Consider the following 27517-nt stretch of genomic DNA (forward strand, 5'->3'; position numbering starts at 1 on the left):
ATCAAGACTAATTTCAGTGAAATTAGATATTGCTTTCTGATTTTTGAATGAAAGCTGCTGTATTTTAAGACTTAGATTTCCAAAAACCTATAGCACCTCACTTTAATGTGCAATGAATTGCACACCACTATTCATTATATCTGGTTGAAAAAATATGACTCTTCTGAAGTAAAAGATCAACTTCTGGAAAACAAAACAAAACAAAACAAAACAAAAAAACAACAACATGAAAATCCATATGCTTTCATTTTCAGTCAGACTTGTGCAGAGAAGAGACAGAGAAGTAAGAGATTTTACAAAATCAATAGAAATATATGTTTTAGTTACAAAATCATGTTCTTTGAAAGTCTTCAACCATGCTACTACCCTGATACTATTTATTTAACAAATTATATACTCTTTCTGAATGGCTAACTGTAAGAAAACCTTATTGAGAAAATCAGTGGTAATATAATAATGTGGTATGGCTGGTTGCTAACAGATGTCAGGATAACATAGTATGGAAAGTCAAATTATTATGAACCAAATTTCATATAGCTATCAGAATTCACACAATATAGAAGCCACCTATATGATTTCCAGAAAAAAAAAAATGTTGAAATTTGTGCTGTTTTGAGCAGAACCTCAACCAGCTCTGAGCTGATAACCTCATACTGGTGGATATCTCTTACTGAAATATGACTTTATTTATAGTAATGAGTAACTCTCATGTAAAATCAGGGCTCCAGAGATTACTCATTGAAGAAATCAACCTACAGAAGTCCTCACTGGAAGAAATCCATCTCCTTGAAAGAGGAAACCAGAACCTTCTTGTGTAAGATGGTGTATTTGTGAAACAAATTCTGTGCTGTTCTGTAGCAACTGCTCACACAAAGCAGCCTTTCAGCTTCAGAGCCAGCAGATGCATCAGTGCTCATAGAACTGGTCCAAGGGCATTTTCTGTTCCAAATGCTAATGTCTGGTTAAATTGACTTACCATGGCTAGTTAAAATAATTTTTATGCATCTTCTCCTGATTCAGAGAATTACTGTATTTTGCTTATATGCAATGTTTCTAGCTATAGCTTTGATACAGTGATAACATAATGAAACACATTTCTGTTGCTCTCTTAAGTGTATTAGAATAATTTAAGCTATACTAATGCAAAAAGAAACCTACAGAATGCAAATATATATATACACACATATATATTTTTTGTCATGATAGTGGATCTTGCACTAGTATTAAGACTTGTATTTTCCAGTGCTTAAGCCAAGCTGTGTATCTATCTCATCTACACTGGGAAACTCATAAAGTCTCTCATGAATTTGGACCTCAATTTTCATGAGGAAATTATGCACTATCTCCTGTGATGAACACTCTTTGTTTCAACCTCAAAAATAAGCCTGCCTTGTCTAATAGAGCCAGCCTAATTCCTAGAAGCAGTGTGTGTTTTACCACGTTGTTCTTTCTAAACTCAGTGTACTTTGCACTCGACGGGGCTCATATCTGGGAAAAGCATGATGTTAAAGCAGTCAAAAAAATTCCAGCACCTGAGATGCTCAGTTGTCTGCCCACAGCATTGCCCTGCTTCCCATATACACAGCTAGAGTGTCATTTAAAGACTATATTTATCTACCTGCTACTATACAACAACTATTTCTAAATCCAATGCCAAATAACTGGCAAATAGATACCTCCTGAGGATGACTTCTCCCTTCCTTACATCTTCCCCATACTCCCACAAATATGTATCTAAGATAAAAAGGGAGACTCACAATCCAGAGATTTTCCTTTTTCTCCTTCACAGTTTGGTCAACATAGGAATCTCACTTGGAATAGACCCTAAATGTTGATAGCAGAAATTCAGTCCTATCTGAATTGCTTTCAAAAGCCCTTTTGATCTTTCCAGCTTAAAGGGTTTTGTCTTCCAAATGCGCGATTCTAACTTTTATTTGCTCTTTATTTTTGCTATTCCATATTTTAAAAATATGCTCAGTAATTTTCCTTCTTGTTCCTTCAGTAGCAGTCTGGATTGATATTTAAACAAAAATAACTTTCTCTTTAGGGAAACAGCAGTTGCATTGTTCCTGCCCTACTGCACTGGTATTTACCTACTGATCATTGCTTCTAAATGTAAAATTGTGTGTTTTCAGTTATAAATATGAGACAGCATCACATACAGCATCTTCAGCCAACTTAACTTCAAGCATAAATCCATGTTCCCTTCGTCAAGATGTGAACAAAACCTTGTTGGAGACTTCCAAATCAGGTAAGGAACTGTAAGCACAAATACAGGAGTTAGTTTTACCTTTGGTTGCAAGTGGAGTAACTTATTACCCAATACAAGATTTCCAGTTAGGTTTCTAACCTCAGTCTCTACTTACCTGAGAACGTTACCAACACTTCAGTGCATTTTGTTCATTAAATCTGTTGAAGGAATATTCAGCAAACACAAATTACTAGGATCCAGAACCCAGCTTTCCTATGTTCTCATTTCCAAATTGTAATAAAATGACCCTAACACTGAAGGAGATGCTAAGACTGCGTGCAAAGAGATTTCTGCAGGGATTCAGTTACCCAGAACCAGGGGCTTGGGGGTTGGAAGAGATATGGGGGGTGAAGTTGCACAGAGTTAACTGGAAATAGAGATCTCTATGATCCTACTTAAAATATGGAATACAGCTGTTATACATGTTGTCACAGATAAAGTCAAGCTGTGTCCCACTAATCTTCTAAAAACTTCTAGTTTTATATGACAGATAATATATTTATGATAATATCAGTCTGTATTTTTTTTTCATATGGACATTTTTTCTGATGGGTGATATTTATCTGTATCTTTAGAAACCAAATAAAATGGAGGTGGAGGAAAGTGATACTAAAAGATTATTAAAAGTTATAATACAGCCTGCCATTAAACTTCCATAAGGCGAATGCTGTTAATGCCTTAAATACTAAGTTAAGATCATGTGCTGAATTTCCTCTGATTTGTCACTATTCCCCATTCAACTATTCTATTATGAAAATGTAACCTCTCATTATCTACAGATTGTGAGAAGGAACCATCATCATACATGTGGATATATATCTTACTGGGAAATATGTTACGTGGAATTGGTGAGACTCCAATAACACCACTGGGCATTTCTTATCTTGATGATTTTGCAAAGGAAGAGGATGTTCCTGTATACGTAGGTAATCTCAACATAAAGTAAACTGAGAGATTCTTAGTGTAAGAGGTTGATCATCCTCTGCAGAAGAAAACATTAAGCCATTGAATTTTACTAGCATTTGCTTCATTATATTTCCAGGATGTTTGCACACAATAGGCATGTTCGGACCAATGTTGGGTTTCCTGCTGGGATCTTTATGTGCCAAACTATATGTGGATGTTGGATTTGTGGATTTAGGTAAGTGAAGCAGAGGTAAAGTGAAAGTAACCTAATGCCTGTTGCCAACAGGTTCCTCTACACCAGATTTTTTATACTAACTGTATTAATTAAACTATATTTCAATTACCTAAATTATGATAATTTTATTATATACTTTGTTATAAATTTCTGAAAGCTTTTAGGACAAAGGCAGAATTATACAAGGAAAATATTTTAGAATCCTCCTTTAGGTTTGAAGGATTAAAATATACATTTAATTTTAAACATTAGTACCAAGAACTCTTACAGACCAAAGTTTTTCTAAATTGGGATCTTAATAAGAGGGTTCTGTTAGCACACCAATTATCTTGTTTTGTTGGATTATCAGCTCTTTCAGCTGGGCATTTAATGTTACTTACAATTCATTTAATGTTTGCAGTAGCCTATATTCTTTTTGCCAGTTCTTTCTTATTTGAATGAAAAGAAAACACATGTATGTAATCACATCCACAGAATGCTAAAGCGAGCAGGGTAATCGCCATAAGTGGTGGCTATGGCCCTACATCATATTCCCTTAAGAGGCAGGAATCACCTCTGAGATGGTGTTTCCTGGCCATTCAGTTTCCTAGGTGTTGGATAAGGACCTCTAGGTTATCCGGTGTGACACAGAATGGCACTCAAAATAAGATGCAGACAGACAGATTAAACATAACACCATTGAGGGTATCATTCCTGATGCCTTCAATGGGTGAAAGATCTCTCATTAGATAATTATCATTACCACTGAAATTCAGCCATTGCAAAAATGTAGCCATTTTAGCAGACAAAAAGTGGGAAGGTTTGTCTCATTTAAGTAACATGGTTCTGTTTCTCTTATTTCTAGGAAGCATCACTATCACTCCACAAGATTCCCGCTGGGTGGGTGCATGGTGGCTTGGTTTTTTAATAGGTGGAGTAATCAGTTTCCTAGCTGCTATTCCATTTTGCTTCCTGCCAAAGAGTCTGAAAAAGCCAGGGGAAGCTAATCATGACAAAACTTCATCTAGTCTCCTGGAAAATATGGGAGCCATCAGGAAGACACTTACTCCTGCAGAACCTAAGCCAATGAAGTGGTCAACAATGATGAAAGGCAAGTGTTTTGTATGTTGTATAAATACGGAAAGTAATTGGCACAAAGTACTGCAGAAATGTGATAGTTCTTCAGAATATTTTGCCTCCCATACACTTCATTCTAAATGAGTTAGCTATCCCCAGAAAGGAAGTGTCCAATAAGTATTACGAGAAGTTAAGGAGCTTCTTCAAGAACAGCATATGACAGAGCAGAGATTGCCAATGAAAATGATAGACGATTAACATTCATTAAAACTTTCAATTAAAACCTTGAAAAATTCCATAAAATAATACTGCATATAAATAATGTGTGATGTCTCCAAGCACTCTTTTACCTGTTTTTAAGGAAAAGGGAGAGAGAGAGAAGAGGCAAAATGCATAGTAAAAGTAGTTATTCTTTTTTTTTTTTTTTTTTTTTTTTGAGGTCAATGGTCTAGTGCTAAATAAAATTAATTTATTCAAGCTATCAGTATGAGAAAAAAATGGCCTGGATGATAGTTAGTTCTTCGTGTTCCCAAAAATGAGGAAAAATTCCATCTTTTCTCCCAAGCAACAACCACAGGACAAGAGGAAATAGCCTCCAGTTGTGCCAGGCGAGGTTTAGGTTTGGATTTTAGGAAAAAAAATCTTCACTGAAAGGGTTGTGAAGCATTGGAACAGGCTTCCCAGGGAAGTGGCTGAGTCCCCATACCTGGGGGTATTTAAAAGATGTGTGGATGTAGTGCTCAGGGACATGGTTTAGTGGTAGACTTGGCAGTGCTAGGTTAATGGTTGGACCTGATCTTAGAGATCTTTTCCAACTTAAATGATTCTGTAATTCTATGAGGTTCTGTATGTATCACTGCCTGAGTGGAACCTATCTCTGAAAGTTTGCAATACAAATTTGAATAGTGGAAACAAAATTTCAGTATCAGGAGCTAAAGAAAACACTAGAGGGCTCCTTTGCAATATAGAAAACCAAATTATCTTTCTGATTGTCGTAGAACTCATGGAGCTCATAGAGACTCTGAAATGCGTTGCTGCCAGAGTTAAATATGGCAGGCTAAAATGCCACTTCTAATTGTGCAGTCCTTACAATAAGGGGGAAAAGGTGAAGGGAAGAGATGGCTTTCCATCATCAGAAATATTCTACTGTCTTAGTTCAGATCACAGTGGAAGATATGCCATTGGACATCTCCACAAAGGCAGTTGACACTTAGCCTTGAAACTGTGATGATATTCTTGTAAGCTAAAACAAGTCTCTGCTTCAGAAAGGAGCCCTTTTTTCTTCTCATTATAGGATTCAATCCTTAATCTGCAGTTCTGTGTTCTTTTAAGGCTCTTTCTCCTTATCTCAACCTCTGGAGTTTTCAAGATCATGGTTTGTTTTCAGATACTCACAAGCAAATGAAGATCAGTAGGACTTGCTCTTGGACATCTAAGAGAAGCATTTTGCCCTAAATGTCATAGATTACTCACCAGTAATTATTTCATGTACATGTATATTTCAAAGCCAACTCATATATCCCTTTCTTTCAGATTTCTATACCTCCCTGAAAAAAATATTGAGTAATCGAATGTACTTTACATTTTTATGTTGCTCACTGTTACAGTTCAGTAGCTTTATTGGTTTCTTGACTTACAAGCCAAAGTACATGGAACAGCAATATGGACAATCTACATCTAAATCTAACTTTCTAATAGGTGAGTTACACTGTAACTGTTTATCTTGTAAAAGGTGCATGGGGAGAAGTTGTGTCATTCTGTTTCTGGGACTGAATTCCATGTAGAACAGACTGATGTAAATGGCAGTCTCTCCAAACTTGAATTAGATGAAGTCAACATATAAGCTACAGTTTTGGTGTCTATGGAACCATAATAAATAATTGTATTATATTCTTTATATTTGTATATATGTATGTAATATTCCATTCAATTATTTATACTATATTCTATTATTATAGCAAAAGCACCCAAAATATTCAATGAATCATGTGTGGGAGCTTAAAATGCTTCAACATCTGACTGCTGGGTACCTTGCCAAGTGGAAGCAAAATGCTGTGTCAACTAGCTGGGCATACAGGGGGGTTTGAGAGTTAGACACTTCAAAATAACATACACAACCCAAGGATTAGGCTGAGCAGAAAGCCTCTTAGACTCATTATAATACAATTATAATACAAGCCAGGGACATCAGCCTGAGGACAGAGTTTGGCTCATAAGATCAGTGTTACTCTTATTTTAACATTCCCCTTCAACAATCTCTTTCAGGACTGACATCCTTACCCCCTGTTGGTATTGGGATTTTCCTAGGAGGGCTCATAATGAAAAAGTATAAAATGGGCATCATTGGAGCAACCAAATTTGCATTTAGCATGTCATTTGTGTCTTATGTCCTCACTCTCTTGCACTTTTTTGTTGGCTGTGAGAACCATGTGGTAGCAGGAATAACAGTGTCCTATGATGGGTGAGTATAAAATGAAGACTATGTTTTTCTTCATGGCAGCAATAGTTCAAATAATATACTAAGATACCAAGGATAAAATGGGAACATGCTTAGAGGAAGAAAACACTAACAAGTGTCATTGTCATAGTTTTGTTGGTCATCAGAGTGTCAGCCTGCCAAAGTGCAACACTTGTTGAAGTTTACTTAGAAACACATTAGCAAAATTGCATCACTACCAATGAAGGTTTTGGCTTCTGTGGAAGTGGCACTGCTGTTTCACTTAGTGCTATCTCTACACCAGAAGTAATCTTCTTGCAGAGTGCATTCAGACCCAGTAAAAAAGTGAAGTGTATGTACTGGAGCATTGGTAGCACATTCTGCACAGAGATGGAAAGACTGCCGCATCCTAGACTTTCAGACTGCTGTAAATTAAAATGAAGCTTTTATGCCTACTGAAGTTGTTCTCTCCTCTCAAGATAGAACCAGGGTTTAAAAGTTACAAGCTATTATTTTTTCCTGGAGTGAATAAAGATACTAGAATAGTGGGTTTGTGCAAGAACATCGTTCCAAAGGGCCCAACAAAACACTAGCGTATGCGTTGGCACTATCTCATGTCCATCTTACTAGGAGTATTTCATGGCTGGTGGGGCCCTTTCTGCATCTCCCTGGAGGCTTACCCACAGTTCATCAATTTGACAATGCAGTTCATTAATCGAGGCATACTGGTTCAAAGCTGAAAATATAGAACACGACAGGCAGGATGCCAAGGATTTTAACATTTTATGGAAGCTGAGAACTAATTGTCTGCCTCTTGCCCTGTTCCCTGCAACACGTTCATTAAAAACCCAAATAGTGGCCTAGGAAATGTGTTTAGTAAGCTCTGAGATGAAAGAGATGCCAAGCACATAAGCTTAGTTAAACAAGAAAGAAGACGTGGGAAGACATCCCCCCTGTTACAGAACTCAGTTCAGGATGTCTGAAAGTAGAATCAGTATCAGCTGATCTAGAATCTAGAATCTAGAATCTAGAATCAGTAACAGCTACTTTATTTGCTATAACATTCTATGTAAATTAGTGATCACTTTAATATGAGTGTGAGTAGGATGGAATCTGAAGCAAAGAGATCAATATTGCAGAGACTCAAAATACATATCCTGGGCTTGTGAGATGGATTTCGTAACAGTGACACCGTTGTGTGTAAAGGGTTATGCTGACATCATTGTTGAATTAAAAGTTATTCTTACTCTGTCGAGTTGTTCTTACTCTGTCTCAACTTAACTTAACAAGCAAACCAATTCCATACCATGAAAATGCCATGTTTTCTGACTGCAATTCTGACTGCAAATGTGCCACCAATGTGTGGGATCCTGTATGTGGGGACAATGGACTGACATACATTTCAGCATGTCTAGCTGGGTGCACGACTTCAGTGGGACATGGAAAAAGCATGGTAAGAGCCTGCTCCAGCTTCTGTTTTTTTACTAGCTTATTTTCCATTTAAAATCAGGATTTCAGCAGTATAATGCTTTTAAGAGAAACCAAATTTACTGGGGAACAGTCAGTAAAGTATTTATGATTTCTGGCTATGAACAGCATAGAAGACATAGACATTTCTCTGATAAGAAAAAAGCCCTAGCTCTTTGTTGTAGATACTAACTTTCATCTTTTGTGGACTGAATGTGAGAACCTAGTGATTCAGAGTGTTTATATGTTGTCTGAAGGTTGCCTGTGGTTTGCTTCTCATAAATCTCATTTTGGCTGCCCTGAAGTTTTTTAACCAGTAGTTAAATTACACTAACATGCCATAATATCTCCCGTGATACACATCACTATTGTAACAGCAGTTTAAAAGGCAAGTCTAAATGTCTGTGAGAGTGGAACTTTTGCCTACAACACAAGCCTGCCTCTGTAGAGGTTAAGGTTCATGGACCACAGTTCCCCTTACATAAGCGGATCCCCATGCCCCACAAGGCCTAATTAAAAGCTATTGCTCTTAAGCTATCTGTACACCTACTGCTGATCTTGGGCAGGGGTCTACATGAGTTGTGTCTTGACAGGTAGCTGCTTCTTACAGCTGTGAGGTACCTCTGGTGGATCAGCCTCAGCAAAGAGGGACAAGTGATCCTGGCATTTTCACAAAGTCAATTAACAGGTGGAGACAACTAGCACATTCCCTTGAACCTTGCTGCTCCCCTTCAACTGGTCTTCAGGCACACAAAGGCTGAGGACAGGTTCAGAGGTCCTGAAGGTCTTGAACATCTTCCAAAAAGTGATACTGTGTCCACTGATAAAAAGATGCTGGAACATCCCTTCCTAATCTGAGCATTTGTAGGAAAGAAAGGAAGCTGCTGCCCATTGCCTCAAGAAAGGCAAGCAAGAAAAAAACAGGATGCTTAGAAGGGCTTCAGACTCTGCCTATGTCTGAAGGCAGGATTCCCCATTGTGTGAGCAATGTCCCACAAAATCCGTTTTGTGTCTTCCAGGTCTTCCATAACTGCAGCTGTCTTAAAGCCAGCAGTTCATGGTCAGGAAATAACTCTGTCACCTTGGGGCAATGTCCCAAAAGTGATGATTGTTCAAAGAAGTTTATTTATTATACAGTAATACAAGTCATAAGTGGCTTTTGTTATGCGTTGGGAGGCACACCAGCATACATGATTATGTTTAGGTAAGTAAAACTGTGCTGATGATTGAACTTTTCCAATGCAGGGATCAAAATGATTCAGAACCACTTATGCAAATTTACATATATGTTTCAGTAATCCAAGGAAAATTTTCAATTAGTAGAAAAATGTACTAGTGATAAATTTCATGGGAGTCCTGAGGGCATTATCTCACCCTAAATGAACATGAAAAAGACAATGCAAGCTCATCTCCCTTCCTCATTGCTTTGAGACATTTTTCTGAGTGTTGACTATGTTAATATTTGTAAGGAGTTGTCAGAGACTGGATATATAATGGATTCAACATCAGTGCACATATTGGACGCTTGAAGTGTGGTTCCTCATGAAACAGATGGTCATATTGCCAGATGGCTTTGTGTAGTTCTAGATGTAGTGTTGTACTGAGGAGTGTCATTCAGGTATAAAAAAGATGCTGCACAAATATTGCTACTCACTACATTTTTGTTCTAGGACAATATGGTATTTCTATCAGGTGAGGAAAATGTATGCTATGGAATCAAAGCAGCTGAGAAGCCCATTTCATTAACACTAGTATAGAGTGTGATTATGATTTTAAAATTTCAATTCTCTAATTATACTTAGTGAATGGACTTCCCAGGAGATAGATATGTGATAGAAAACAATAGATTCGTTCACCTTTTTCATAGCACTTAGCATATTTTCAGCAATCGTAGGAAGCATTCTCCTTGCAAAGCTTGACTTTCTGTCATTAAGTGTTCAATCTGAGGAAATTAACAGCAATTTAATAGGCATGTCTAAACACTTGATAGGCAAATCCTTCTTATCCATCTTTCTTTCAGATGTGTTCAGCCAGAGTTGAAAGCTCTTGCAGTTGGTCTATACACACTCATTATGAGAACACTAGGTAAGTGAAATCATTCTAAGATGTTTTTTTGCATGGCTTTGAATAGCACCAATACAATCACCATTTGTGAAACATGTATACGTGAAATAGCTGAACATTCTGTGTTGTTCCTAAAGGTCCAACATACACTGCAGAGTTCATTGGTAAGTCAGCTGACAACTTTGAAAAGATTTGACCTGCTGATTAAATGGTGTTGCGCTCTAGGAGCCTGGTGTTCCAAAATGGGCAGAGTTTCTGAGAAAGTTTATATTTTATCTTGAATTTTGAAATAATTCTGTAAGGTTCCAAACTTGCCATTAAACCAGTGGCTAATTGAGATGCAGTGCTGCAAGTAAAACACAAAATAAGTGCTCTAGCAGGACTCCATTCAACACCAATACAATTGTGTCCATAGCAAAGTGCTTTCTCTACACTAAAACTTCCTTTTCCTGGAATAATGTAACAAGTTAAATTTCATTTCCCTTTAAGCATGCAGCAATGCTCCTTTTTTTTTTTTTCTTTTTTTCTTTTTTTATTTTATTTGAGAGTAGCTAATGAGATGGTTGATTAACATGCCTAGACTGGCAAGAAAATACTTCTCTGTTTTCTTTTGTTCTCTTCTGTTCTCTTTGTTGATGGAGTAAGAATACCAGCTTTTCAGAAACTTTGAGAAATATGTGTTAAGAATCAAGCTGGATTTGCTATGAAGCCTAAAAAAATGACAGTGGCTTCCAAATTTGGGCTGTAGTCTCTGCTCAGGATTGTGATGAGACATTTGGAGACAGGAAAGCGCACTCATTTTGTCCTCTTGTACTTTCTTATTCAAACAATGGAGGGGCAGAATTTCTCCCCCATCACTTGGGACAAACAATGCCAAGCTTGGAACTTTTCTGGCAGTGGGACAAATAAAAATAAAAATAAAATTAAAAACAAAAACATTAAAAAAAAAAGAATTTATCCTTTCTTATAAGCTTTTGCTTCAGCACCTCCAGAGAGTATGTTCCTTCTATTGTAAGAATGTGTAGAGTCACAGTTACTGATGTATGAAAGCTGGCCTTAATCTACATTGACTTGGAGATCAAATCTGCTCCCCTCTTCCTTCTGTAAGCAATATTCCAAGTATCTCAAAACAGCATTTCTCCCGTCATCTTGGCTACAACCCTAATGATCATAACTTACAGGCCTTTATAGATATCTTATTGAGTTCACACTCTCACAAGAGCCCTAAAATACAACAGGCTGAGAATATACCTATTACAACAAAATACATTATTTCCTATTTAAGAATACAGGACGCCCATGTACAAGCAAAGGCAACATGAAACATGGTCCTGTGCATGTTGAAGCACATATTTCTCTGAAGTCAGTTCCCACCCTTGCTTCAGCAAGGATAGGATTTTGTCCCATGCCTGCCATCTTTTGCAGTAAAGCATAAGCTTATGTCTGGCCAAATCACACTAAGGATTTCATTTGCTCTACTCCCATAGACATTTTTGAAAAGCATATTCAGTACATCTAGTCCCATATACTTGGTGGCATCCCTTCAGACAAATTGACTACCAGACACTATCAGACAGACGAAGGGAAGAGCCAGCCTGGTTAATTCAGGCTGTGTGTAGAAGTGGGAACGGTATCAGTTCAGTGCTGCAAACACACAACTGGTCCACCTCTCCCACACATCAGCTTGGCGTGCACTGGATGCCACACTGAAGAAACCAGCATGATGGAAGAATCAGTGTGCTCAACTACAAGCCTGGCCACCCTTAGACCACACTCCCTGGGAACTGATGCTCCCTAGGGCACTGAGAGGGTATCCCAGCTTGAAGTTATTCTGATAAAAGTTCCCCACAGTCCACCTATTACCACTTTTGCAGCAGATGGCTTGCTACTAAGAAAACATAATGCTGCCTTTGAAAAAGACATCTTTTCCTGTGATATCTTGAGACATTTTTGCTTTTTCTATTGCAGCTGGGATTCCTGCTCCAGTTTATTTTGGTGCACTGATTGACAAAACATGCTTGAAATGGGGAAGCAGAAGCTGTGGGCAGCGGGGGGCTTGCAGGTTATACGACTCCAATGCATACAGGTAAGGCAAAGTAGAGCACCAAAAGCCTCATGCATTTCCTTTATACAGGTAGAAACTCCTCGGTCTGTCATACTGTAATAATGTATGAGGCCACTGATCAAACATCATGGTCAGATACTAGCTCTGGACTCAGATTTGGTCATCACAGAATTCCTGAAATTGACGAATTTTGGGATTAAATCTTAAACTCTTGGCTTTTTAGCCAGTTTTTAAATTGTGCAAAAATCCTTTAGTGTCAATGACAGGGACTTTTGGAATATCTAGAAAATATCTATTCTAATATCATTTGAATCAATTTAAAAGACCTAGGGCTTTATGATTTACCAGTAAGAGGAAAGACATGCAAATTTACCTCTGCAACTATTTTCATAAGCAAATAGAATTTTATATATTTAACAGATGCTTTTACTAGCCAAAATGTCCAGTTTGTTGTGCCATTAGCTTTCAAATTGTCTTCCCCTGAACTATTATGTGGATTTGGTATATATGTGATTCTTAAAAGTCTTCAAAAGTGATTTTCTTCAGTTTCTTTAGAAACAAATAACATCTGTCACTACCTTTTATGCTCTATCCCACAGGTATGTCTACCTTGGTTTATCAGCATTGTTGAGAGGTCTTTCTTACTTGCTTGCGATCCTTTTCTTTACATTTATAAAGAAACACTTTCAAAATAAGAACTCCAGACCTACAGAGAATGGAGGAAAAGAAGATGTTCCCATGAATAAAGATGATAATTGCAAGAGCAAAGAAAATTTGGCGGGTTCTCCTGATGCAGAGAACGAATCATGTATTTAGAAAGCCGTCTAGACCTGTGTCGCATGAATCAGGACAGCTTCCTTTAAAAACAGCTTTCACTTTGTCATGAATAATTAAATGATAGTTTAGAAAGTTCAGAAAGGCAAACCGGTAGTAAATCTGTGAACAACAATAAGAAAAACTTACATATAAGTATGAAATCGACTTACGTATACCTGGCTATAAATAACAGACAGAACAAATTATAGGAGCTGAACAGAGTGATGAAAAGATACAGAAAAGTCTCCCTTAGCATTCTCGACAGAGCTAGTCTACAATTTTTAATGGGTTCAAAGATGAGTGGTGGCAGAACAGTCACAAAAGCCCCACAAAATGTGACGCGGATCCCATACGCAGATCTGTGCAGTGGAGTGACGTCAGAATGACAAACTCAAGTCTTACAGTTGCATTGTGATTTCATCAATCAGAATTCAAAACAAAAACAAAGCCTTCCAGCAAAATGCTTACACCTTAAGTGAGTCATTGCAACAAACTGCCACTGCAAAATTAACAAAAGCAGTATTTTTCCAGGAAACATTTTTGTCGTAATTCAGATGAACGTTTTATGCCTTAGAGTAAATAATTATGCTTACGAATCTCAAAGTTGTAGCAATTTATTAAAAACGTGGGGGTTTTTTGTTTTTTTTTTTTTTTTTAGTTAATTCTGCATGAAATGTAATAATTATTCTGAATTTTGTAGTGATTTCTTAGCAAAATTCATCCAATGTATGCTAGTAGTTTCATTGCTATGCCACGTAGTGTCCAGCAGAGGACACTCAAACAATAATTTTACACCTATGGCTATTGCAAATAATGTATTTGTGATCCATCTTTATTGTTTTGGAAGAAATTCATCAACGGGCAGGCAAAACACTCACCTGTGTTTTCATGCACTTTTTCAGCCCAAGCCTTTAGCTCATATTTTCAAAGTTGCTTTTGTATATTTCTTGATTTGAGTTCATTTTATTTGCATCACTAAGCTTGACAACTGTTGTTACTTTAAATAAAAAGATGTGTACTTGTGTACCATTTAACGACAGTGAATGAATTATCTGGTTGAGACTTTAAAATAGGTGCTCAATGTTTAGTGTGATATGGTTAACAGACATGTTAGATTAAAAAAAAAAAAAAACATTGAGCAAAAAGCTGAGTCGTTCTAAGTGTTTGTCATGACAGTCACTTAGCAGTGATTGTAGCAGCTAAATTAAAAGAATGGGACTTTTTTCTAAATGAAGTGATACTTACTTGAGGGAGTCATTCGCCATCTAGAAAAACTGGCATGACTCTGCTTGGTCAAATTGTATTTGCATCTGTTTAATATATCCAGATAAAGCCATAGGAATGACTTGTGGGACCTAAATGAACAAACCACCTTACCTAGCTGTTGAAATTGGGAGTGATTTTTGACAGGGAAAGTAAATGCAACTGTCTGGTTCTCCCTGTCTTTCAGTTGCTTAGTTCAGATGATATTTTATTAATGCATCTTGGGGCATATGTATTTTCCAGTGGTGACTCTGGACAGAGTTTTGGGTGAGATATTTTTAATCCTAAATCTGTAACCTTTGAAAACATATTTTATATGAACGGGTATACCAGCTTGAACCTAAAACAAGAGCTAATTATAGATGACAGATTATGAGAATTATGCATAAGGAATCATCAATGCCAGAAGAAAGAGTTACAGCCTGCAGCAGATTTAGGAAGGTATTACTCAGGGCTGGTGAGGTCAAGAATGTGTCAGTAAACTGGCCTCTCATGTCAGAAACAAAGGCTGGCACAAGAAGATCATAACCTGCTTTTGGAGGTTTTTCTTGGGGAAAAAAAATGCTTCCAGCTAGAGAGAGGTTGCAAAACCAAGCTGCCCCAGTATGCCACGGTAGCTTAGCACCTGCAAATCAAAGAGAGACACAGAGACAGCACTTTGTTTAGTTGTCAGACTTGAAAAAAATGTTGTTCTTCCCTTCACCATTAAAAATAATGCAATAGCAGACAATGGATCTGTGGTGGAAGCAGAGCAAGTCAGACACTTTATTTTATCTCATAGTACAACTTTGTAATTTTTCTGCTACTGTTGTGTCCTGAGAGCCCTTGGTGCATGAGAAGCAATGCATGTGTACGTAGGTGTTAACGTAGGTGTACACACACACATGCACACAACACAAAATGGCAATCTCTGCTGCAAAGTGATTCTATTTGAGGTAAGGCAAGATATATATTGCCAAGCAGGAAACCAGCAAGTCTTCATGGTGCCTGCTACTAAGCACATTCAGGAAAGATTTGAAGAAAACTAGAGGCAAAATTCTGAGCAACCTTGCAGTTCTAGAAAGAAAGCCTAGACACCTTTTTGCACTGGTGTTTTTAACAGGTGAACAATTACTCAGTGGAAAGATGTGCATGAATGTGTCTCAGCAATAATTTGTCACTGCAGCCACAGTTTTTACACACTGACTGTGAAAAATGAAATGTCCACAGCTATTCTTTTATCCACCACTGTAAAAATACCCATAGCTCTATTTCTCTATTTGCTTAGCTCTTCAGAAAGGCAGCCCAGTGTCCTTCAGGTGTCTTCCTTTAAGTAGTGAAGGTTCTGAACACCAGGGTCAATACTTCTAAACCCAGAGAGGCAACGTTTACAACTGACAAAGGTGGAAGTTGTTACAGCAGTTGTGTGTGTGGGGGGGGGGGGGGGGGGGAGGAGGTTACAGTGGTTTTGTTTTTGATGTAATTTTTTTGTTGTTGTTGTTTTTGTTGTTGTTTGTTTTTGATGGGTGGGCTTTTCTTGATGTACAGTGTAAGAAAAAATGTTTCATCTATGTTTTACCCTTTAACATGCCTAAAGCTGGCCCCTCTTTGCATTGCTGATTTGGAGAGATGGACTCATCAGTAGTACAGGTAGCTGTTGAACAGATACCTCTCTGAATTTCCTGAATCAAGAGCTTATGAGCAACATGTTTCTTGCAAACTTGCATTAAGCTCTGAGCTTCATGTAAGAGCATGAAAAAGGAGAAAACCTGAAAGCATTTGGATTATGAGGTCTGTGAGAGAGCAACAACAACAAAAATATGAAAACTTCAAGAAATGATCCCCCATCTATAAAAAATGCAACAAAGCTACCATGCTATGGACTGCAAAATGTTTACTGTGTGTTCAGTGCTATGTACCAAGGGTGAGAGACAAAAAAAATACAAAAAGAAGTAAAGCCTTTTCCTATCTTGCTACCTTCTATGCCCAAAGCAGGCTGGAGAATTATTTTTGTCTTTCCTACTAACGCAGAGGAACATAACTACACAGAATCTTTCTCACTTAATAAAAAGTGTCTGATGTACAAAACCAATACAGAAATGCTCTTGGTGCTAATCATGCTTAGCTTAACATCCTTTTATGTAAGTATCTACAGTTCAAGACACAGCTGAAATGCAAAAGGAGTGGGGTTTTGAAAACCGTGTGGTGCCACGAGTTTTATGTCTGAATCAGCACAAAACATGTGAAAGGCTCAGCCAATGTAGTTGACAGTAGCTTATGGATGTTAATCTAGTTTTATCTTGAGTAAGGATCTACATAAAATAAAATACACCACATAGACATATGACACAACACTAAGACAAAGCTTAAGGTATCATTTTTTTTCTTGGTGACAGATTAGGTATTGAGGCAACTCCATCCACGGTTAATAAACTCACTTACTTGACCAAGCTGACAAGAAGGCTCGAGTTTTCAGCTGAAACAGTATTAAAGACTAGCTCTTTCATTTTATGTAAGAATTTATACAATGGCTTTCTTCGTAAAATGTCTGTCATACATTTTATCCATAGCAGCATAACATCAGAAGGTGAGTTTAGATTTAAGTGTATGAGTTGTCATTACTATTAAAATTCTTGGACTTCAAAAAATTCTATTAATTTAATGCACCAGTGTGAAATATTCTGGAGTACTGTGAAAACACAAAGGACACTTGATGGGGCTAGGTATGCCTGCTGTGAGTGCCCTGTTGGACTAGAGTCACAGACCTGACCAAGGATGGACCACTGATATGTTCTACTCACTTGAAGGACAAATGTCTCATATGAAGTCAGATTTCTGAGTCTTTTAAAAGCTGAATGTCAAATTCTTTGCTACAATCATCTGATATCTTAACAGTTGCTAACTATTTTTCAAAGATACTTGTTAGTGGTCAATAATAGCACAAACTAGTTTTCTTAGTGCAACTTCCGCATGCTTTCTGGAATTCCTTACTTTTGCCCACTAAGTACCTGCAAGTATTTACTTGCAAAAGCTCCTTAGTTTCCAATTATTCATACTATTTTTTTTCCTTCTTCTTGAAAACAGGTTTTGAAAGAGAGTTCAATAGCTGACTCATTTATGAGTCACCATTAATTTCAGCCCACTAGTCTTTTTTTAATCCTCATTTGAATACATGGGATTTAAAGTTGTTTGTTGTTTTCATTGACTTCAGGAATGCATTGAACTGGCTGATATGAAGCATTATGGAAAGTAAGAAATGCTTTTGCCTTCCAGGTCTCATAACTGACCTTATTCCAACCTTTGTCTCCTGTGTAAATTCAGCACCTGGCTTAGGACAGGTGATATGATGATGTCACTATCACATTTCAACTAGTTCTTAACGCAATCCAAATATTAGCAGGATTAGAAGATCAGCCATCGGATGAGCTGTCATTATCTTTATATTGATGACTCTACTTAATGAGGTATTAACTCTGCTAGCTTACAATCATTTTTGACTTGCAATAAATGCCAACTTGCATTTCATTGGAAAGCAACAGCAGCCAACACATTGGGCAGGTAGAGTCCAGTTGTTCCTTAAAAGCTTCACGAAAACTGAAGGTTTCATCAATTCTAAGACTGAAAAACAAAACTGCCTTAGGGGCAAGTACTTATGGGTAGGTGGATAGACAAACATTAACGATCAGAACATGAATTTATCAAATCAATGTACTACCTAAATTACTTTATCTCCTAAAAAAATTTTTGTTGAAAACAGTTGTGGTAATACATTGCAGTGAGTAGACGCAGGAAATCTTTGCAAGGCAGCAGCTGGTAAGTATTATTTTGTAAATTGAATTAAGGAGTAAAAAATAAAATAGATTGGAATACAAGAAATGAGATTGATAACAGTAACCAGAGTAAATTGTCTGGTCCAATTTCCAACAATAAAAAAGAAAATCTACAAACCATCTGGCCCAGTTGATCTAAACAGTGACCTCTAGGTAGGTACTTTATGCAAAGCTAGAGGATTTGTTTTGGTGCATAAGTGCAAAACTGCATTGTGCAATTTCTAGTTGAAGGAGACAATCGTGTTAAAGGAGTTACTCTCCCATTTGCAGAAATTATTCTCTTTCCAAGTTGCTCTAAAGTATCTTCTGCACTGAGAGTTCAATGACTAGTTACTTTTGTTCCTTTCCTGATCTTCAGTTTTTCTCTCAGATGGTGACTCCTACAGAAATAGATAAAATCCATATATTTCCACTACTATCTCCATTAAGATCTTCAGCTCTTGGATCAGCTTTCATCAGTGCTATGTAGTGAAAGGAGAACTGAGGTGTAAACAGCTATTATATTACACACCAATATTTGAGTGATCTGATACAAGAAGGAATGTTCTTTATCTTCACAAACTTCAAAAGAGGATCTGTTATCCTTGTACATGAAACCAAGGTAGACAGTTTTTGATGCATTGAAGCTGAACAGCCTGCCTTGGGATCTGGGACATCTGCATTCAGTTGCCTGCTCTCTTTTAGATTTATTTCTTGGGTCAAGAAATACAGGCTTAAGAATGACAGATAAAAGACCATTTTCCAAAGCACTTATAAGTGCTTATGAATCAAATTTATAAGCAAAACTTCTAAACCCATATTTTTCTCTTTCAGATTACTTTACAACATCCAATGGATCCAAGCTCCAAAAAGCCTAACCCACCTTCAGAAATTAAACTGAGAGGCATGTAAGCAAGTGTTTAAAAAAGTCCATTTGGATGACTATCACTATATGTACAAGAAAGGAAGTGCATCAGAAAATAATTTATATTCTAAAATGATGTAGCTCCAAAAAACAAAAAAACAAACAAACAAACAAACAAAAAACACAGGATGTTTTGTTCATTAATAAATTGGTAAGGTTCATTATCTTCAAAGGGGTTGAACCTGTCTGGGGACTGTTCAAACATTTTTGAGATTTCCTGATTTTATTTTATTTTGTAAGTAATGTATTGTTCAGGGTGCCCAGTACTTAATTTATTGGAGCACTAATAGCTTTAAACTCAAAATTGGTTACATTACCTACAATAAGAAACCCAAAAATGTAACTCTTTCATTAAATTCATTATCATCTTTTGAATATGCAGATCAATGCTTTTAGGCATTGATCAAATACGTCTTCACAGTTTCTTAAAGAATTTAATTAATTCTTCACTTCACTTGCAATTTTATTCATGTGCTGACGTGTTCCTCTTTCCAAGCCAGGTATCCCAATAAGCCATTCTCCAACTGATATAATATTATAATTGGCTATGGTAATCTTGTATGATTCATACCTTCTGCCGGCTATGAAGATTAAAAATCTATATAGAAGTCTACCTGTTGCATTTATAGTGATTTTCTCACCCATGCACCTGCAGCTTGAAAAGAAAAGTTGGAGCAATTGATACATAAAACCCAGGACATACCTCTCAGGCCTATCAGGTCACTTCATCATTATCATTACTATAACTTGTTATTAGTACTGGAGTAATATTTCAGGTTCCCTTGGTCTTACCAGGTCAGGTCAGGACTTGACTACAAACTTTATGAAAATACATATTGCTAATATATGTTGCCCCTGTTCTAGCCTGAGGAGAGACCAGGGTTTTCTGTCTCTCTTAGTAAGGGAATTCCTTCAGAGCTGGACCTGACTCACCCTGAGCCTATGCTCTGAATGACCACACAAATAAAACCAGCTCAAATCATGACCCATAGTGGTGGAAGGGAGGCTGCTGCTCTGCCAAGAGCAGCCCATAGGATGTGGGGAAGAGGAGCAGCATCCTCAGCATATGGCTGGCAGAACTGTGCTCACCCACTGCTCAGTATGAGGCAGCAGCCCAGGTAGGGCCACTTTGTGCTGGGACATCAGGTAGCAATGTCTCTGTGCAAGCGAGCCAAACTAGCAACGCTCTTCTGTTAGCAGGGACATGACCTGAGGGTCTCAGAAAGTCAGACCACCAGTGGCTGCAAGGAACTAGATGTGGCTCTCTCCCAAAGGGCTGCATATGGACCCTCCATAAGGGAGCTCAACAACCATGTCTGAGGGTGCACTGAGGCACCTAGAAGCAGGGTGTTCTTGGAGGACACTTTCTGGTGTCGTCTGAGTCTGTATTAATAACTTTACTCTGGAAATGCCTTCTGAGCTACGGGAGTGGCAGAATTCACTAGATTTATAAGAAATCCAATCCGAGACCTAGTATAATACTAATTTTGGAGATATGAACTAATATATAGTATCGGCATCCCACCAATGAGATGATAACGCAATAAATATGCACTCAAATAAGATGATGCATATAACAGGAAAAGCATTCATTCATTTCTGCAGCGATATGTCCTATTGAGAAACATGAAACCCTTTTGATGTTTTCTTACCTGGTGATTTTAGAGGAGAAGATAATGTTGCTTTTTTATATAAATGCTCTTATAGTGCAACACAGCTGAACAGATGAATTATTTAGATATGACAGACACTGACTCAGAATATCTCTGGTTTAAGATGCAAAAACTGTTACAATAGTTTTAGAAATACTTCACAGATTCCCTGCATTACATAAGTTTTATTCTGACGAAATCTAGGTTTCCTCTAGAATACTTTCAGTCCACTGTATTTTTTTATAATAACTTTTGTAAGGCCTCTCTTAATTTTTTTTCCACAGATCTACTGAAACCTTTTGCTTTGCATGGATGACTGCAAGGCTGTGCAGGCATTCCAGCTGGGAGGCAGCAGCTGATGACAGGGGAGCAGCTGGGACTGACCCCCTGGACTCCCTGTGGTGGCTGGGACAAGTATTGGTGGAGCGAGCACTTGTTTTCTCTTCTGCTGTGATGACTCAAGATACTGTGCTCAACACATGGCTCAGGCAGGAACTCTCGTAGCACTGGGCATGGGTGGGTGGCTGTGTAAGAAGCTCCTAACTCTCAGCTTCAACCTTACAGGCTTTCCAGTCTTTCCAGTCTTCTTTTGTTCCACTTATGCCAGTGGAAGTCCACCCCTGCTGCAAGCAGCTCATCCCACGGAGGACGGACAAGTCCCAGGAACTGAATCAGGACTGTAAGTGCAGTGAGACCACAGTGGTCTCAGAGTAGACCAGATTTACTGTGACACACAGTCTGTACAAACCTACAAAATAACTCCACTGTGCTGCACCTGGTCATGCCATGGATGCCATGCCCAAATTTTGCTTGATCCTTAAGAATCCTGACTGCACAATAGAGGAGCTTTGTCCTGGTTTTCTTAACCAGAGACGGTGACAGAAACGGTCTTTAGACATAAGCTGAGGGTCCCCACCTCCTGCAGGGTGCTGCTGGTGCATTAGGAAGGACTCAGGTTCAAGGATCCAGACAGGCCCTAATGTATATCTGGTCAAAGAGGTGGACAAACACCTTCTTAGGGCCACAAAGATGATATGGGGCCTGGAGCATCTTCCCTATGATGAAAGGCTGAGAGACCTGGGTCTGTTCAGCCTGGAGAAGAGAAGACTGAGAAGGGATCTCCTCAGTGTATATAAATATCTGAGGGGTAGGGTACAGAATGATGTAGCCAACCTGTTCTCAGTGGTTTGTGGGGATAGGACAAGGGGCAATGGCTACAAGTTAGAGCACAGGAAGTTCCGCACTGACATGCAAAAGAACTTCTTCACGGTGAAGGTGATGGAGCATTGGTACAGGCTGCCTAGGGAGGTTGTGGAGTCTCCTTCTCTGGAGATATTCAAGGCCTGTCTGGACGCCTACCTGGGCAGCCTGCTCTGAGGAACCTGCTTTGGCAGGGGGGTTGGACCCAATGATCTTTCAAGGTCCCTTCCAACCCCTACAGTTCTGTGATTCTTAGGACACACCTAGCATACTTGTATATTTTCTGTCTCCCATTCTTCCCATGGCCACCCTCTCACCACCATGGCCATACACAAAAGAATCACCTACTTTCTCTAAAAAGCAGCCTCTCCAGCCTTACAGACCGCTTTAATATTGGGGCAACTCTTTTGAGTTTGCTCAGTCTCAAAATCCAGATGTATTTGTACCAATATTTTTTAATTTTTATTTTTATTTTTCTTCTTGGTTGAGTTGAACTGTGATTGAATTACACTTACACTAGCACAGAATAGAAGTATGAATTAATTAGGAAGTAATATATGCATGTAATACCGGAGAAAATAACTTGTATGATTCAGATCTGTATTAACAGTTTCAGCTAGAAAGCACTTTGTCCATATTCCAAACTAGAAATAGGCAAAATAACAATATATTCAACAGTGAAAAAAATGGTAGACTAAATCTAATGTTACTTTTCTGCTATTTTTGTTAAAATATTTCAAATGCTTTAAATTTATTTTGACAGCTTGAAGTATTTTCTGTTTAGTCTGTGACAGCTGGTACTCTAGTCTCAATTTATTTTTGTGCCAGGCCTGGTTGAAAATGCTAACACAAAGCCCGTAGGAGTGTTTGGTCTTTGTAGGGTACATGATCCTAACGCATACAGAAAAGTGTGGATTTATGGCTGCTAGTTTGTTGTGTTTTGTTTTGTTTTGTTTTTCTCTTTGATAAATAACTTTAAAAAATGATAAAAACAAGTAGTCATAGGTTATTATGTCTGGTTGATTATACAACTAAAACTAAGGAAATGCCAAATATAAACTGCACTGTCTTCTGGGATAAGGCGCTACCTTACACAGCTATTCTGACAGAAGGACTTTGATAATGCCAATAAAGGCATTATCAAAGGCATTATCGTCTCTTGCCGAGGCGATCGGCTCCGGGGCAGACGCGTTCTGCCATGGAGCGGGGGATCGGGACAGGCAGGGCTTTTTTTCCGGCATCGAGTCCACTTGAGGCAGCCAAGGGAGCCGCCAAGGCCCCGCAGGCCACGCGGAGGAGGCTGATGAGGCGCAGGCGGAGCCAGCAGCGCCCCCTCTACCCTGGCGTTCAAAGGCAGCCCCTGCGGAGCGCGGCCACCAGGGCGGGCAAACAGGGCGGGGCGCGGCAGTTTGCGCGGGCAGGGCAGAGCGTTCCCCCCGGCCATGAGAACAACTCCTCTAACGGCTGTCTACTGCTAGCTAGGCTGCAGTGGTCTACACCAGGCAGAGCTGTGTCTATAGAAAGTCTGTAACCACCCAGACTGCCTGCTCCACAGTGTGGCAGTTCAGGTCTCTGGATGCAGGGAGCGCCTGAGCCTGTTGCTGCCCTCTGAGGGCGGCAGAGACACCGTGTGTGGGGGGGGTGTGAGCAGGTGGATGGCCTGGTCTGCCTGGTGGCAGGGCTCAAGGAGGAGGTGGAGAGGTTGAGGGCCGTCAGGGAGTGTGAGCGGGAGATAGACTGGTGGAGCAACTCCCTGCAGGGCCTCAAGGAGAGGTAACGGGGTAAGACACCCCAAATGGGGGTGGACCCTTGGCCCTGCCGCTGTTGGGCAGAAGGAAGGGACCTAGGAGTTGAGGAATGCAGGCAGGTCCCTGCTTGATATCGCAGGCGATGCCCCCCCTCCCCCTCCCACCGGCCCCAGCGGGTCCTGCACCTGGGGCACAACAACCCCAAGCAGAGCTACAGGCTGGGAGATGAGTGGTTGGAGAGCTGCCTGACAGAGAAGGACCTGGGAGTATTGGTTGATAGTCGGCTGAACATGAGCCAGCAGTGTGCTCAGGTGGCCAAGAAGGCCAACAGCATCCTGGCTTGCATAAGAAACAGTGTGGCCAGCAGGTCTAGGGAAGTGATTGTCCCCCTGTACTCGGCTCTGGTGAGGCCGCATCTCGAGTACTGTGTTCAGTTTTGGGCCCCTCGCTACAAGAAAGACATGGAGGTGCTCGAGCGGGTCCAGAGAAGGACAACGAAGCTGGTGAGGGGTCTGGAGAAAAAGTCTTATGAGGAGCAGCTGAGGGAGCTGGGGTTGTTCAGCCTGGAGAAAAGGAGGCTCAGGGGCGACCTTATTGCTCTCTACACGTACCTTAAAGGAGGCTGTAGAGAGGTGGAGGTTGGTCTATTCTTCCTTGTGCCTGGTGACAGGACAAGGGGGAATGGGCTAAAGTTCCGCCAAGGGAGGTTTAGGTTGGATAGTAGGAAAAACTTCTTTACTGAAAGGGTTGTTAAGCATTGGAATGCGCTGCCCAGGGAAGTGGTTGGGTCACCATACCTGGAGGTCTTTAAAAGACATTTAGATGTTGAGCTTAGTAATATGGTTTAGTGGAGGACTTGTTAGTGTTAGGTCAGAGGTTGGAATAGGTGATCTTGGAGGTCTCTTCCAACCTAGACAATTCTGTGAAGGGCTTTACAGTCAACTCAAACAAGAGTTGGGTAAACGCAAAGCTCATGCCCTTAAACATTCCAGTCATAAAAAATTACTGGTTCTGTTATTTCTTCATTGATTTCAGCAAAACTACCATGATTAGTCACCCACCCAGCTGCCTATAATTGATGCTAAACTACCTGATTTGTGGTATTTACTCAAAAGCATGCCTGATTGGGTGTAGCTGTAAATTTAAATGCCTCCAGCATAGCTTTCTTGTTTAACAATTTATTTTGCCAAGAGGAACAATGGTTCCTCTTTCTTCTTGGAGAACATCAGGGAGAGTTTGTCAGCAAGAAAGGTAACTTGTGCAGCCATCAATCAGTCTTTAACAAAGTAATTTATTAAGAGACTTACATGGCATGAAATCACATCTGACCAAGCTTGAATCACAGAATCACAGAATTTTCTAGGTTGGAAGAGACCTCAAGATCATCGAGTCCAACCTCTGACCTAACACTAACAGTCCCCACTAAACCATATCCCTAAGCTCTACATCTAAACGTCTTTTGAAGACTTCCAGGGATGGTGACTCCACCACCTCCCTGGGCAGCCCGTTCCAGTGCCTCACAACCCTTTCAGTAAAGAAATTCTTCCTAACATCTAACCTAAAACTCCCCTGGCGTAACTTTAGCCCATTCCCCCTCGTCCTGTCACCAGGCACATGGGAGAACAGGCCAAACCCCACCTCGCTACAGCCTCCTTTAATGTACTTATACAGAGCAATAAGGTCACCCCTGAGCCTCCTCTTCTCTAGGCTGAACAAGCCCAGCTCCTTCAGCCGCTCCTCGTAGGACTTGCTCTCCAGGCCCCTCACCAGCTTCGTCGCCCTTCTTTGGACCCGCTCAAGCACCTCGATGTCCTTCTTGTAGCGAGGGGCCCAAAACTGAACACAGTACTCGAGGTGCGGCCTCACCAGAGCCGAGTACAGGGGGACGATCACCTCCCTAGCCCTGCTGGTCACAGTGTTTCTGATACAAGCCAGGATGCCGTTGGCCTTCTTGGCCACCAGAGCACACTGCTGGCTCATATTCAGCCGACTGTCCACCATCACTCCCAGGTCCTTCTCTGCCTGGCAGCTCTCCAACCATTCCTCTCCCAGCCTGTAGTTCTGCTTGGGGTTATTGCGCCCCAGGTGCAGGACCCGGCACTTGGCCTTGTTGAACTTCATACAGTTGACCTCAGCCCATCGGTGCAGCCTATCCAGATCCTCCTGCAGAGCCTTCCTACCCTCGAGCAGATCGACACACGCACCTAGCTTGGTGTCATCTGCAAACTTACTGAGGGTGCACTCAATGCCGTCATCCAGATCATTGATGAAGATGTTAAAGAGGACCGGCCCCAGCACCGAGCCCTGGGGGACGCCACTAGTGACTGGCCTCCAACTGGACTTGACTCCATTCACCACGACTCTTTGGGCCCGGCTATCCAGCCAGTTTCTAACCCAACGAAGCGTGCGCCAGTCCAAGCCAAGAGCAGCCAGTTTCTTGAGGAGAATGCTGTGGGAGACGGTGTCAAAAGCCTTGCTGAAGTCAAGGTAGACCACATCCACAGCCTTTCCCTCGTCCACCCAGCGCGTCACTTTGTCGTAGAAGGAGATCAGGTTCGTCAAGCAGGACCTGCCTTCCATAAACCCATGCTGGCTGGGCCTGATCGCCTGCTTGCCCTTCAAGTGCCGCATGGTGACTCCCAAGAGGATCTGCTCCATGAGCTTCCCTGGTACTGAGGTCAAACTGACCGGCCTGTAGTTCCCCGGGTCTGCCCTCCGGCCCTTCTTGTAGATGGGCGTCACATTTGCTAGCCGCCAGTCAGCTGGGACCTCCCCCGATAGCCAGGACTGCTGATAAATGATGGATAGGGGCTTGGCCAGCTCATCTGCCAGTTCTCTCAGTACCCTTGGGTGGATCCCATCCGGCCCCATCGATTTGTGGACATCCAAGTGCCGTAGCAGGTCACCAACCAGTTCTTCGTGGATGGTGAGGGCCACATCCTGCTCCCCGTCCCCTTCCACCAGTTCTGGGTACTGGGTATCCAGAGAGCAACCGGTTTTGCCGCTAAAGACTGAGGCAAAGAAGGCATTGAGCACCTCCGCCTTTTCCTCATCTCTTGTAACTAAGTTTCCCCCTGCATCCAGTAAAGGATGGAGATTCTCCCTAGTCCTCCTTTTTGTGTTGATGTATTTATAAAAGCGTTTTTTATTATCTTTAACGGCACTAGCCAGATTGAGCTCCAGACGAGCTTTGGCCTTCCTAATCTTGTCCCTGCACAGCCTCGCTACATCCTTATAGTCCTCCTTAGTGGCCTGCCCAATTTTCCAAAGATTATAAACCCTCTTTTTTCTCCTAAGCTCAAGCCACAATTCTCTGTTGAGCCAGGCTGGTCTTCTTCCCCGCTGGCTCATCTTTGGGCGCATGGGAATAGACCGCTCCTGCGCCATTAGGATTTGCCTCTTAAAGAGCGCCCAGCCTTCCTGGACCCCTCTGCCCTTCAGAACCGCCTCCCATGGGACTCCACCAACTAGTGTCCTGAGCAGCCCAAAGTCAGCCCTCCGAAAGTCCAATACAGTGGTTTTACTGGTTCCCTTCCTGGCCCCTCCAAGAATAGTGAACTCCACCATTTCGTGGTCACTCTGCCCAAGACTGTTCCCGACAATCACATCCTCCACCAGTCCTTCTCTGTTTGTGAAGAGAAGGT

At 40.4% G+C, this 27517-nt stretch overlaps 1 protein-coding gene across 5 annotated transcripts in view; it reads left to right on the forward strand.

Annotated features, from left to right (window-relative positions):
• LOC137841604 (solute carrier organic anion transporter family member 1C1-like) overlaps positions 1 to 24141 on the forward strand; it is a 31247-nt gene extending 7106 nt beyond the window's left edge. For 3 of the 5 annotated variants that reach the window (XM_068654642.1, XM_068654648.1, XM_068654658.1), the window contains 11 exons: positions 2136 to 2251; positions 3031 to 3177; positions 3294 to 3392; positions 4237 to 4482; positions 5982 to 6146; positions 6714 to 6909; positions 8176 to 8338; positions 9372 to 9556; positions 10373 to 10437; positions 12385 to 12502; positions 13081 to 16530. In XM_068654642.1, coding sequence (XP_068510743.1) covers positions 2136 to 2251; positions 3031 to 3177; positions 3294 to 3392; positions 4237 to 4482; positions 5982 to 6146; positions 6714 to 6909; positions 8176 to 8338; positions 9372 to 9556; positions 10373 to 10437; positions 12385 to 12502; positions 13081 to 13297 — 1717 coding nt within the window. In that variant the 3' untranslated portion in view covers positions 13298 to 16530. Of the gene's footprint in view, positions 1 to 2135; positions 2252 to 3030; positions 3178 to 3293; positions 3393 to 4236; positions 4483 to 5981; positions 6147 to 6713; positions 6910 to 8175; positions 8339 to 9371; positions 9557 to 10372; positions 10438 to 12384; positions 12503 to 13080; positions 16632 to 19182; positions 19257 to 21209 lie in introns of those variants that run through there. The other 2 variants (XM_068654667.1, XM_068654676.1) reach the window with 2 other exon arrangements.
• The last annotated feature ends 3376 nt before the right edge of the window (positions 24142 to 27517 follow it).

The sequence above is a fragment of the Anas acuta genome, chromosome 1 (assembly GCF_963932015.1).
Source record: "Anas acuta chromosome 1, bAnaAcu1.1, whole genome shotgun sequence".
Lineage (NCBI taxonomy): Eukaryota > Metazoa > Chordata > Aves > Anseriformes > Anatidae > Anas > Anas acuta.